We start from the raw sequence: 12093 nt of genomic DNA on the forward strand, positions 1-12093 counted from the left end.
TTCTTCACTGGCTGAATTGTTTACTACTGCTCTTTCTGACAATGAGGTGCCTGATGTTTCCAGAGGTTACTTTGTGCAGGACGGACTCTTGCTGATGAAAGAAGTCCTCATGGTGACCATTTTGTTGGTGATCCTATTGTTCAAGTGGTTGTTCCAACATAGTTTCGTCCTATGGTTGTCCATGACAAATCTGGTCATACTGGTGTTCAGAAAACCTATGATTGGGTTTTATGATATATTTTTCTTTTGACCCTGATTGAAGCGTGATGTTTCAGCTTACATTAAGAAAGTTCACACTTGCCAAATAACTATTAAGCCAAATAAAAAATTTAAATTTGCTCCGTTGCATTTGATTTCAGCAGGTTGCGATCCCTTTGAACATGTTATTTATGTGGATTGTGTGGGTCTTCTATCATGTTCAAAGTTGGGATGCAAATATCTGCCTACGGTCATGTGTCTGGCTACACATTTCCCTTCTGCCCATCCATTGCACACAATTACATCACATTCAATTGTTAGAGCTTTGTCGCAGTTTTATGTCAATCTTTGGCATTCCTAAAATCATTCAGAGCAATCAGGGTACAAACCTTACCTTTCAGCTTTTCCGACAAATCTTGAAACCGCTAAGAATTAAGCATAATCTTTCTAGGGAACATCATCCACAAAGCCAAGGACCATTGGAGAGGTTTCATCAAACTTTGAAATCTGTCCTTGGTGCTTATTGTATACAGTTGGATAGAGATTAGAAGGAGGAGGGATTGCCAAACAATAGTGAGTGATCCTAGCCATGTTTTATTTCCAATGTATCAACTTTTTTTTTTCTACCTATATATATTGGTATTTTAAATAGCAAAGTATAGCTGCAGCTGTGAGTCCAAAAGGCATTTCCTGAAAAGGACAAGTATACTCTCTAAAATCACTTTAAACACAATCAAGAAGGCACATTATTGGATTTTATATGGCAGTATATTTTGATATTTATTAATGAAACCACATTTGGCAAATCACTTTGAGATGGCACAAGGTTGAGGTTAGGGACAGGTTAGGTTCAAGGGTGGGTTAAGTTTTAGGAAAGGGTCAGCAGTCTAATTATGCATGAAACTACATAAATTACATAGAGAGTATTTTTAAATAAGTACAATGTAAAAACATGTATGTGCAGAATAAGTGCATTGTAATAAATGATTATATGTAAGTATATAGTAGGTAAATACACTTTATATTAAGTTTACCAGTCTGTGCATTATACCATCACTCAAAATTCTCATAAATGTCTAGAGACCTCTCTTGATCAAGACTCTCATAGACTGACTGTCTCTCAGTAGCAGAGGGGATCAGGCTCTGGTAGACAGAGCTCATCCTGACACTGGGGTTTTCTTGGACTGCTGACAATGAGTATTGCTCATCCTAAACACAAGAGAACCGCTCATTTCTACAGAATCTTACTCATATGAGTATCTTTGAAGATAAAGCTCTCTTTCTTTTCTAATACTCTACAGTACTTGCCTTTATGTTTTCTGATCCGGTGTTTGGATGAGAAGTGTTGCCCACCTCCAGTGTGACTTCTCCTGTTCAAAATAGCAGTTACTATTTTCTGTGTTAAAAAGGAAGTTAATCATTGTAATTATTATAATAATATCGTACCTGTTTTACAGTCTCGCCTGCATCTCTTGCGGAATCCACGAAAGCAATGAAACAAAAACACCATCACAATAATAGTACAGATGCAATATAGCGTATAACTGATCCATTCTGAAAACAAATGATACAACTAATTAGCATTCCCGCTTATGATTTTAAAACCATGCCCCTGTTATACACACGACATACAAAAAAAAATTATTCCTCTAAATAAACAGTCTTGGGATTTTTTATAATCGCAAAAAGAACAATTATGGTGTAAAATGAATAAGAAATTCTTCTGATTCTGCACTATTTCTAGGTCACTAGTCAACTACTGTAAGGACATTTGTTACATTGATCATGTGACTCTGTACAGATGGTCAGTTTTTTATATTTCCACTGAAGCTCAAAGTGCCCTTCGGATCACCTCAAATCATGCAACCATGTAACCAGTCATGCAAAGAGTTCATGCAATTTGTCATCAAATCAAATAAGTACAAATAATGTCCAAGAAATTCTGAAATTCAACTCAGTTTAGACTGTTTGCTGGTAACAGACAGCAAGGTGTCATTTTAAGTGTGTTAAATTACCAAAACATGCGAAATACATACATTAGTGTTCTCCAACTTATGTGCCCCACTGTATGTTTTCTCACAGTGTATCAACATTTTCACCGTACACAAGTGTTATTTCTAAAGACTGAAAAAGCTGCAGAATGACTATGAAGTATTTTGAGCTAACAATGACAGATGGAACGTGTAAATATGAACATACGTGTTACAGACAAAAGGGGTGCAGATGAAGTTTGGTTCCATGAGAGGTAAAATCCTGGTGATGTGGTCCGAACCACTTGTGGAAAAGCATCAGATATGCAACAAAACAAAAAGAAAAAAAAAGGAGAGAGAGAGAGAATAAACAAAGTAAATGAAGAGCTTATAGTCAGGTAAGCATGAAATTGATTGTTACAAGTAAAAAGGAATAATACACCCAAAAATGCTAATTATTTAATCATTTATTAATCTTCATGTTAATCCAAACCTTTATGACTTTCTTCTTTTGAACAAGAAAAAAAAAACTTTTGTTCCCAATTCTTTTTTTTTTTTTTTTCTTTTTTTTTTGCACAGTAAAAATCACTATAATTTGGAACAAAATCAGCGTGTGTAAATGACAGTATTTGCATTTTGGATTGTTCATTTAAGAACGGTACTTTGGGTTAAATGCTATAGATATTTTGCAGTTTGCAATAGATGCAGTTATCTGGAAGTCTGCCTTACCAGTCTATCAGCATATTCAAACCAACCTCAAAGACAAGTGTACATGCAGCATTTGGCAGATATTTAAATAAATAAAAAAATCAATCAATTATTGAGAAAGAATAATGGATACTCACTTGCAGTAGGAAATCTGAGTAATGAAGCTTCAGAATGTCTTTTCACCTTTGGGCAAAAAGAGACTCCACCCCAAACATACAGAGCGCACCTTCTCACTGAACCACCAGAGTTAGATAAATAGATAGGGCATACATTAGATCTGTTTTTGTCGTATGAGTTTCCTGTTTGCAGTATTGAGCTATGTGATGCTACCTTCTCTGACCACATGCCTGTTCTATTGACAGTTATCTTTCTTGTAATCCTTAACCTAGTGCCCCAGCTCGCTTTTGTCATTCATTTAGTCCTTCAACTGTCAATCTGTTTTCTGATGCTTTTAGAAGTATTGATGAGAAGCATTCAATGTCCTCTTCATGCCTAAATACTGAGGAGTTAACTCTACTGTTTAATTCTACATGCCATGACATTTTCGATATAGTTGCTCCATTTCAAATGTATCCGTGCTAAACCTAAAGTTGAACCTTGGCTGAGTGATACGACTCGTGCTGTAAGACAAGGGTGAAGGAGAGCTGAATGCATTTGGAATAAAGATAGGCTACAGGTTTATTCCGACATTTTAGAGGAAAGTTTGCACAAATATCAAAAAACTGTTAAAACTGAGAAGTCTAAGTACTTGTGTGAATTAATTCCAACAATTCACACAAGCCTTGGGTTCTTTACAGTACTATTAAATACAGCTCCTGTATCATGTTTCTAAAAAATGTTTGTTGACAATTGCTGTTGTTAAAGCACATATTTCACTTCCTTCTGTTGATTCATCTACTGTTATGTGCTCTTTTGTATTTAACCAGTTTGAGTTTGTGCCGCGTTCTTTTTTGAGAGACATCTTAGCTAAAATGAAACAATCTGCCTGCCGCATAGATTTGTAAGGACATTTGTCATCTTGTTTAAATGTTATGCAGATGATGCACAATTTTATCTTCTTTTGAAACTGAAAGATGCAAATTATACAGCACCATTGTTAGACTGTCTTGAGGAGGTTAGGGCCTGGATGGATTAAAAAAAATGTAAGTTCAATGAAGAAAAAACAGAAGTCATGATATTTAGACCTGGCAACCCCTGTGACACCCTTGACTTCGATTTGAGTGTTATAAAATCATATGTTAAGCCAAATGTAAAACATCTGGGGGTTTTAATGGACAGTGATTTTAAATTTGATAATTTAATTCAGTAATTAAATCTAGTTTTTTACAGTTGAGGCACTTTTTTGTCTTTTACTGACTTTGAAAGGGTCATGCATGCTTTTATCTCAACCCACCTTGACTATTGCAATAGCATTTATGTAGATATTAAGTCTGTTAACCGGGACCTGCAAGCGCAAACAAATTACACCAATATTGGCTCCTCTTCATTGGCTTCCTGTTCGTTTTAGAATTGATTTTAAGGTTTTAGTTTATAAGGCATTAAATGGACTGGTGCCAAGATACATTTCTGATTCAATACAGCTGTGCGATCCATCGAGAACACTTAGGTCCGCTGACCACTTACTTTTGTCTGTACCTCGAACAAGACTGAAAAGCAGGGGTGACCAGAACAGACAGACAAACAGACACACTGATGGATAGATAGATATCTATCTGCGATATAACAGTGTAGTTACAGCACTAATACTAATAATGCACGAGTCACTGTACTTTATTACAAACAAGAAACATCACAAGCATTGATCCTTCCCAAAAGGTTTGCGCAGTACTGTGTCTTGTCCAACAGAGGGCCCTGTAGGACATTTACAGTCATCATACCGTTGGCTTCTGTGAACAGGAAATCAGTTCAGTTATCTGTTACTGTTCAACTTTCTCTTTGAGGACCTAGTTGGAAAGACTATCAAGAAGACTAGCACCAAAACTTAAAAATTAAGAATAAAAAGATTAAAATGTAACCGTTCCTTAAGAATGAAATGTAACTAATAGTTCCAACTAATAATTTAATTCATAACTCCGGGTTTTCTTTGACGTTGCTGTCTGCTTCTAATGAGAGTGAAGTGCAGAGATTTGTCAATCCATTTAAGATTCATACAAATGTTCCAAGCACAGAAAAAGAACAGTACAGTCTACAGATTCTATCTGGGCCTAACGATGGTTATTTTATGTGTAAGTTAACTCTATTACGTATAAACGTCACTGGAAAATGGATAAATCCTTGGCTAATCAGAAGGAATTAGTCATTTCCTCCGATCAATGGAAGCCCATCCCGGATCCCTGAACTTTGTTTGTTGTTGTTGTAAAAGTTATGTTGTCAGTACATTCCACAGTGTTTTTATCATTAAAAAGTCGATCCATCACACCTCATTAAAAGGGAGGGAGAGACAGAAAGAGCACTTCTGTCGAGTCGGAGGACTCAAAGAGCAGGGTCGTGTTTGGCCTCAAGAGTGCTTATGTATTAGATAGATGACCAGCTCCCTTATATCAGGTTTCATTTCTGTTCGAGTTACTGAACATGCAGAGGGGAAGTGCTGTGTTTGTATACATTGAAGGATCGCTTTGCCAGAGCATTCCTTCATAGTAATGGTCCTTATGATGTTTTGCTTGCTGTGAATGAATACTGCAGCACTGATAGACAAATCCAAATTTTTCCGTTTGTAATTGGAGTGCATTGGATCAATATTCGGAAAAACACCTGGCTTTAACTCGTGAAATGAAAAGAGAGGCATGGATTTGTTCAGATTAAATCTGTAAAGAAAATCTATGCTCTTTTACAAGCATCTATGCCAAGCTTTCAGATTGTACCATTGTAATTCTAATGCCCGTGTTCAGGTTCAGTGAGTTATGTTAGGCCAAAGTGTCTTGTCAGCAAAAGCTTCATGCTTGAGCACCTATTAAGAAGTGTTCATCTTCTAATGGCATTACTGGAACCTGCCCTGTGCTCCTAAAAGCTCAACATTAATTCCTATACACAACGAGGACTGACGCCAGCCATAAATACAGCAGCTTAGTCAGAGCATGCATTATAATGGCGAAAGTGAGGCACTGCAGCCATCATAATAGTGAAGAAATATATACGTGTGTATGTTTTTGATAGGATTTTTAAAAGAAGATTTTTAGGTCGATTTTAATGTACTTAACCTCTCATCAAAATATCCTTTTGACATTTCAAAAAATGTATTTGTCCAAAAATTACCGCTGCATTTCAAATATTGTAGCACCACAATTCCTTTTTTTCTGTTTTCATTTCTGACATGCATCATCTTTTTATGACTCTTTTAACAAGAAAAAAGAGGAGGAGAAGCATGGTGTGAGAGAAGATGAGCGGATGCTGGCGGTAGAAAAAGCGTTTGATCTCACCTTGTGTTTGGTTGACTTAAAGCTACCATTAAGGCTTTATTGATTCCTTTATCTAACTGAGCTATTACAGCTCTCTCCTTTCCTCTCTCACTAAACTATAAGCAGGAAAACCCGTAAGCTAATGTTATCTCCTCTGGTTGTCCCAATCCACGCAGAGGCCTTGCCTTGCTTCACTCACGAGGAAGAAGAGAAAGAAAGTGCTTCAGATGGAACAGATATGTGGGTGGATGGAGGCTGGGAAATCGGTAGGGGAGGGCGTCCCTGGAATCTGATCCCCCTAGCATCTCTCCCTCTCTCCTGCTCTCTGCACTGTTTGGAAATGTGACTTTTCCCCAAGTCCCCAGGCAGAAAGTATGTAAGGAAATGAGAGAGAGAGAAAGGGAGAAAGAGAGAAAGGGATTGTGGTCAAGGAAAAAGGACCAGTTCTCACAAGAGTCTGACTTTGCAGTCAGGGATAGTGAGGCTTGGAAAGTGAGCGATGGATAAAAGAAGGGATGGAGTAGTCATAGATGAGCAGAGAGAAAGAGACACGGAAGAAGGGGTGGGATGGACAGAGAGGTGAAGATAAACTGCCCACTGCAGATTATTACGGGACAAGAGAGGGCAAGAGAAACAAGGGAGGGAGGGAGGAAGAACGTGAACTGTACAGTACAAGTTGAAAGAAGAGACAAATGCACTTGATGCTGACTCTGAGGAAACAGACGAGGGAAAGGATGAGGGCGCTTGACTGACGGCAGAACCCCCAAGAAGGTGGAGACGAGGAACGCATTCTTCGGGACCACTCCCAAGACATATCACCGAACTTAATGGGCCGTTTGAAAGGTTTGACGGTGGCTAAGAGTTGATAGCTTCGTGGGATTTGCACCCAGTTAGAGACGGATCCACCCAATCTGTGAAGGATTGATGAATTTTTGCCACTGCCACAGGAAGTACCTTGTTGCTTTTTTGCAGATTTGCACCAACCTGGTGTAGCACGCGAACAGGAGGCCACTGAACGCTTTGGATCGGGACTCGGGATGCCACCTCAGTGGTTGTCGCAGTGACCGAGGCAGTGCCAGATGTTGATCCTGCACGCAACTAAATTGATTATTACGTCAGTGACCTCTACATAGACAAATGATTCCAGTTTGAGGCACTGGGGTGCCCATTAGTCTCAAATTTCTGTGTCAACATCAACAAAACCCGGATTTAAAAGCCACTCAGGACTTGAAATGAAACATGATCGTTTTAACAGCAAAATCAGTGCAGTGTGTCCGTAGCTTCCAAGTCGCAATTCCACATTGTACTCATCTGGATCTACTGAATGAATTTCCATTTTCTTCTGCCTCCCGTCTCACACCAAAACATGCACCTCTGAATCAACAATCTTGAATATTGCAGCAACGCCACAGAGTTTGAAATGCTCTTGTCTGTTGTTGACACTTGCAAATAACATTTGCGGCCCACGATGGCTTTTAGACATCTGGACTGTGTACAAGAACTGCAATCCAGCTCTTTATTTATGTGATGGGGCTTTCAAGAAGAATGACCTAACATGGAAACACTGACTTCTCTTCTCCTCTGCAAAATAAGTGTAACTAGACCGGACTCCTTTTCCCATGCACACTGCTAGCTTGACGTTCTGCCAAAAATATCCCCTGATTTTCCTTTTAAATATTCTTCTAAAGGAACTAATGAAATGAATCTCTCTTTTTGAGACACTCTGCGTCTGGCACCATGCTATATCGGCCAGTTGGCTTTGTCCCGTGTTAGTATACACACTAGCAGATTAATAGTTCCTGTAGTTCCAGAGGCTCTTGCGCCAAGAGCCAAAACCAGCGCAGTCATGGGTATTCAGGGAATGGAGTTGTTTGCCATCGGAGTGGTCATCATTTTGTTTGTTGCTGTTCTCAAACAGTTCGGCATTCTGGAACCCATGTCCCTGGAAGGTAAGGAGCATTCTAGAACTGAGGTCCTCCCCTTTGTTGTCATGGTGATTTGCTTGACCAATGGGGCCCGTGGGGCTGGGGTTGCATCAGGTACATCCCGAAGATAGAGATAACAAATCTCATGATTCTTTTCTAGTAATGTTATGATGTTTGTGTTAAAGTGATGGAATGATATTGTGCTTTTACAGTACTTTTGAATGCATAAATAGATTGAGTTTACCCTGCTTGTGAGTTTTGAAGGTCACTGGGTCTTATGTGGCTGCTGGGAGAAAGTATGAAGTATTTTATCGCAATGTTTGCTGTGCTGACTGCAGACATAAACACCACAAATACACAGATCTTAAACCAGGTGTCAAAGTGGTACTGCATCACCACCGGGATAGTTTGGGGACAACATTGTTCTTAGAAATGTAAAATCTGGCATAAACTCCTTTTGGAAATGATCTTTAAAAACAAAAGTTTTTTATAAAAACAATTGAAGGCTATTGTATATCCTCTTTTAAATCAGTAGCTTTCATGAAATAGAAGTGAAATAAATGTGACATGCTATATTCCATCTGAAATTAAATTAAGTTGACGTGCATGTATTATAATCTAAAACTATTAACAGCAGTATTTTGTCAATTCTTTCATAATTATGCTTGCTGCTTTTTTGACCTTATTAATTAGGAAACTAAAAGGAAAACTCCTGAAATTATATCAGTGTTATTAATGATAAATGTTCTAGGAAACTTTTTATTGTTAGGTTTATGATGTGCTAGAATGCGTTGTTTTGCACGAACAACACGTCCAGATTTTATTTACATTTTTCTTATTATTTACAACGTATATACTCAAAAACAAGTAACTTATTGAGAATGTTATATTGGTGTCAGAAAAACTGCATACTCTCTCTCTCTCTCTCTCTCTCTGTCTCTGTCTCTGTCTCTGTCTCTCTCTCTCTATCTCTCTCTCTCTCTCTCTCTTTCACACACACACTTTCTCTCTTTGAATCAAAACCCAGTCTAACATTACCCTTCATTCATTATGTATGCTGTATTGAATAGGCTTTCTTTACGGCTACCTAAAAATGGGTCTGCTGGTCTCTGAACTGGGTCCTGAAGGGGACTGTCCATTTCCATCTCACCCCTCAATTCATCACAAGATCATGTCCACCAATCATTTCTGAAAGTACAGATCAGAGTCAAGCACCTTGTGTCTGTTTGACTTTCAAGTGCAAAGGTGATTTGTTTACTACTGTTACCGAGAACCAATCACATGTCCAATTAGGTGGACATAACCACCTAAGACCAGCAGTTTTAAGGCTGGTTTATACAGTTTGTTTCAGCAAGGATATAAGGTATAGGTGCTAACAGTATAGTCATAACACATCACCTTTTATAACAGACATGTAAATAAAAGCTTGATCATCTGGAAGGGTCTGAGTGCCTCCTTTAACCCATACATATATCTTCTTCCAGCATTGGCCCGTAAGTCGGACCACCCAACCAATCAGCAGGGGGCTATTTTTAGCTCAGTGGCATCACTTACTACAGCTCTGATAATTCCTGAGAGCCTTGTTTCAGGAGAGTGAAGTTTATTTTGGGCTTCTGCTGGTGTGAATCTAATACGTAACCAGAGACACTGAAGTATTACTTTTGAAGGGAAGCGTGCATAAGGATCAAATGTGTGCCAGCTCTGTTGCATGAGGGAACTATGACTATTATTTTGTTCAACTTGCATGTTTCTGCTCATAGTTCAATGCAAATTGTCTACTGTTGTGCACCGCAGACGTGTAGCATTGGCCACTAGAGGGCGATGTTTCTTTGCATGATCTCAAACTCGGGTGATGAGCTCAGGCGAGAAACCAAGGGGTCAAGGTTAGCGTGGTTAGAAATTCTGGTTCTAAAAAGCATTTCTCTGTTGATGGCCAATGGGATTTAGGGATCACAAATTGTAGCATTTTTTTCTCACTTTGGCATAAAAGGTATACATTGGATAAATATATACTGCCATTCAAAAGTTCTTTTTTGCAAGAAATTAAGCAAACTTCCTATAAATTGATAAAACATTACAGTAAAGACATTTGTGAACCTGGACCACAAAACTTAAGTCACTGGGGTATATTTTTAGCAATAGCCAAAAATACATTGTATCGGTCAAAATTATCGATTTTTCTTTTTTGCCAAAAATCATTAGGATATTAAGTAAAGATCATGTTCCATGAAGATATTTTGGAAATTTCCTACTGTGAAAATATATCAAAACTTCTTTTTTGAATATGCTTTGCTAGGAACTTAATTTGGACAACTGTAAAGGTGATTTTCTCAGTATTTTTTTGCACTCTCAGATTCCAGATATTCAAATAGTTGTATCTTGGTGTAAGTATATTTATTCAACTTTCAGGTGATGTATAAATCTCAATTTGGAAAAATGGACAGTTAAGACCAGGGTCACATTCACAATGTTATGAATGATTTCTATTTGAAAGAAATGCTCCCTTTGAACTTTCTATTAATTAAAGAATCCCTGATAAATAAAAATGTATCAGTGTTTCCACAAAAACAAAAACAAAAAGTAAAAATTAAGCGACATGTTTTCATTTATAATAAAATGTTTGTTGAGCAGCAAATCATCCAGTTAGAACGATTTCTTAAGGACCATGTGACACTGAAAAAAACTTTGCCATCACAGATATAAACTACATTTTTAAATATATTAAAACAGAAAACAGTTATTTTAAATTGTAATATTATCTCACAATATTGTTTTTTTTTTTTTTTTTACTGTATTTTGATAAAATAAATGCAGCCTTGGTGAACCTAAGACACATCTTTTAAAAAACAATAAAAAAAATCCTAAAGACCCCAAACTTTAGAACAGTAGCTACTGGTTTTGCTAATGATTTTGGTTGTTATGAATCTGTTGTGCATGACAAAATGTAAAAGATCACTCTTGGAAAGAGAGCACTGGATAGCAATGCTGCCAATAGAAGGATAAATGAAGAACAGTCTCTGTAGATCACAATCATATCACAAAGGCCGAAATACAGAGAGAACAATTAATTGTGGGAAACTGGTTCACAAGACAGGGGAAGCAGGATTTAGGGCACCTTATGAGTGTGCATCTGTTCCAACAACTTCAAATATTAGATGTCCATTCCAGGCCAATCAAAGGCATACAAATCTTTTTACTGTAGTCAAGGAACTTCCATTTGAACTGCAGTTCTGAGGATGAAGATGTACCACAAAACGTGATGGTCTGCTGTGTTGACTCATTTAAAAGCAAAGTCTGTTTTTTGTTGTTGTTGTTGTTGTTTTTCCATCATGTCAAAGTTCATGTTGGGGTTGTGTCTAAATCTAATTGGGACAACCTTGTCTCCTGAGTGGGAGTTTTCTCAATTCCCTTTGAAAATTGTGTCAGAGTGAACTTTTAAATAGATGTGAGAAGAACAGAGGCAAAGAAATAATGAGAGCGGAGAGTTACCAGCGTATATCTGGACTCCAAAGCCATTTTGGACCCAAGACTAAGACAAGATGACATCAGCATAAGATGCTTTTTGTTTTTTTCCCAGATTTTATTGACTTTTCCAAAAAGCGTGACAGATGTTTCTCGAAAAAGGACATCTGCCCATCTATTTACCTCAATTACGTTATCGGCATTCTAGGATACTTATGTTTCATTTCTGATGCTTGTGGAATTAACACACTAAGAGAGGACTGAGCTGGAAGAACAAGACATGCTGTGAAAGAGCGTTGAGGGACAGAGTGTCAGGATGAGTGTGAGATGGGAGACTGAGGGCTTACAGACTGTGGGCATTGTCTGCCTGGTCATCATGTTTCTCAAACTCATGCATCTGCTGGGACTCATAGACATTACTGAGACAGGTGAGAG

The 12093-nt window shown here is 37.9% G+C and overlaps 1 protein-coding gene and 1 long non-coding RNA gene across 5 annotated transcripts in view; one reads left to right on the forward strand and one right to left on the reverse strand.

Annotated features, from left to right (window-relative positions):
• Positions 1 to 12093, forward strand: part of LOC128018468 (calsenilin) — a 57947-nt gene that overhangs the window by 40440 nt on the left and 5414 nt on the right. Inside the window, exon 1 of one of the 4 annotated variants that reach the window (XM_052603971.1) lies at positions 6655 to 8220. The exons of 2 other annotated variants lie outside the window; for them this stretch is intronic. In XM_052603971.1, the coding sequence (XP_052459931.1) occupies positions 8118 to 8220 (103 nt within the window). In that variant the 5' untranslated portion in view covers positions 6655 to 8117. Of the gene's footprint in view, positions 1 to 6654; positions 8221 to 11558; positions 12087 to 12093 lie in introns of those variants that run through there. One more of the 4 variants, XM_052603970.1, reaches the window with a different exon arrangement.
• Positions 749 to 3329, reverse strand: LOC128018473 (uncharacterized). The gene is made up of 3 exons (XR_008184887.1): positions 3014 to 3329; positions 2398 to 2472; positions 749 to 1752 (listed from the first exon to the last, which is right to left on the reverse strand). It is a non-coding gene; the product is annotated as an uncharacterized LOC128018473 (long non-coding RNA).

The sequence above is a fragment of the Carassius gibelio genome, chromosome A8 (genome assembly GCF_023724105.1).
Source record: "Carassius gibelio isolate Cgi1373 ecotype wild population from Czech Republic chromosome A8, carGib1.2-hapl.c, whole genome shotgun sequence".
In the NCBI taxonomy this organism is placed as follows: Eukaryota; Metazoa; Chordata; class Actinopteri; order Cypriniformes; family Cyprinidae; genus Carassius; species Carassius gibelio.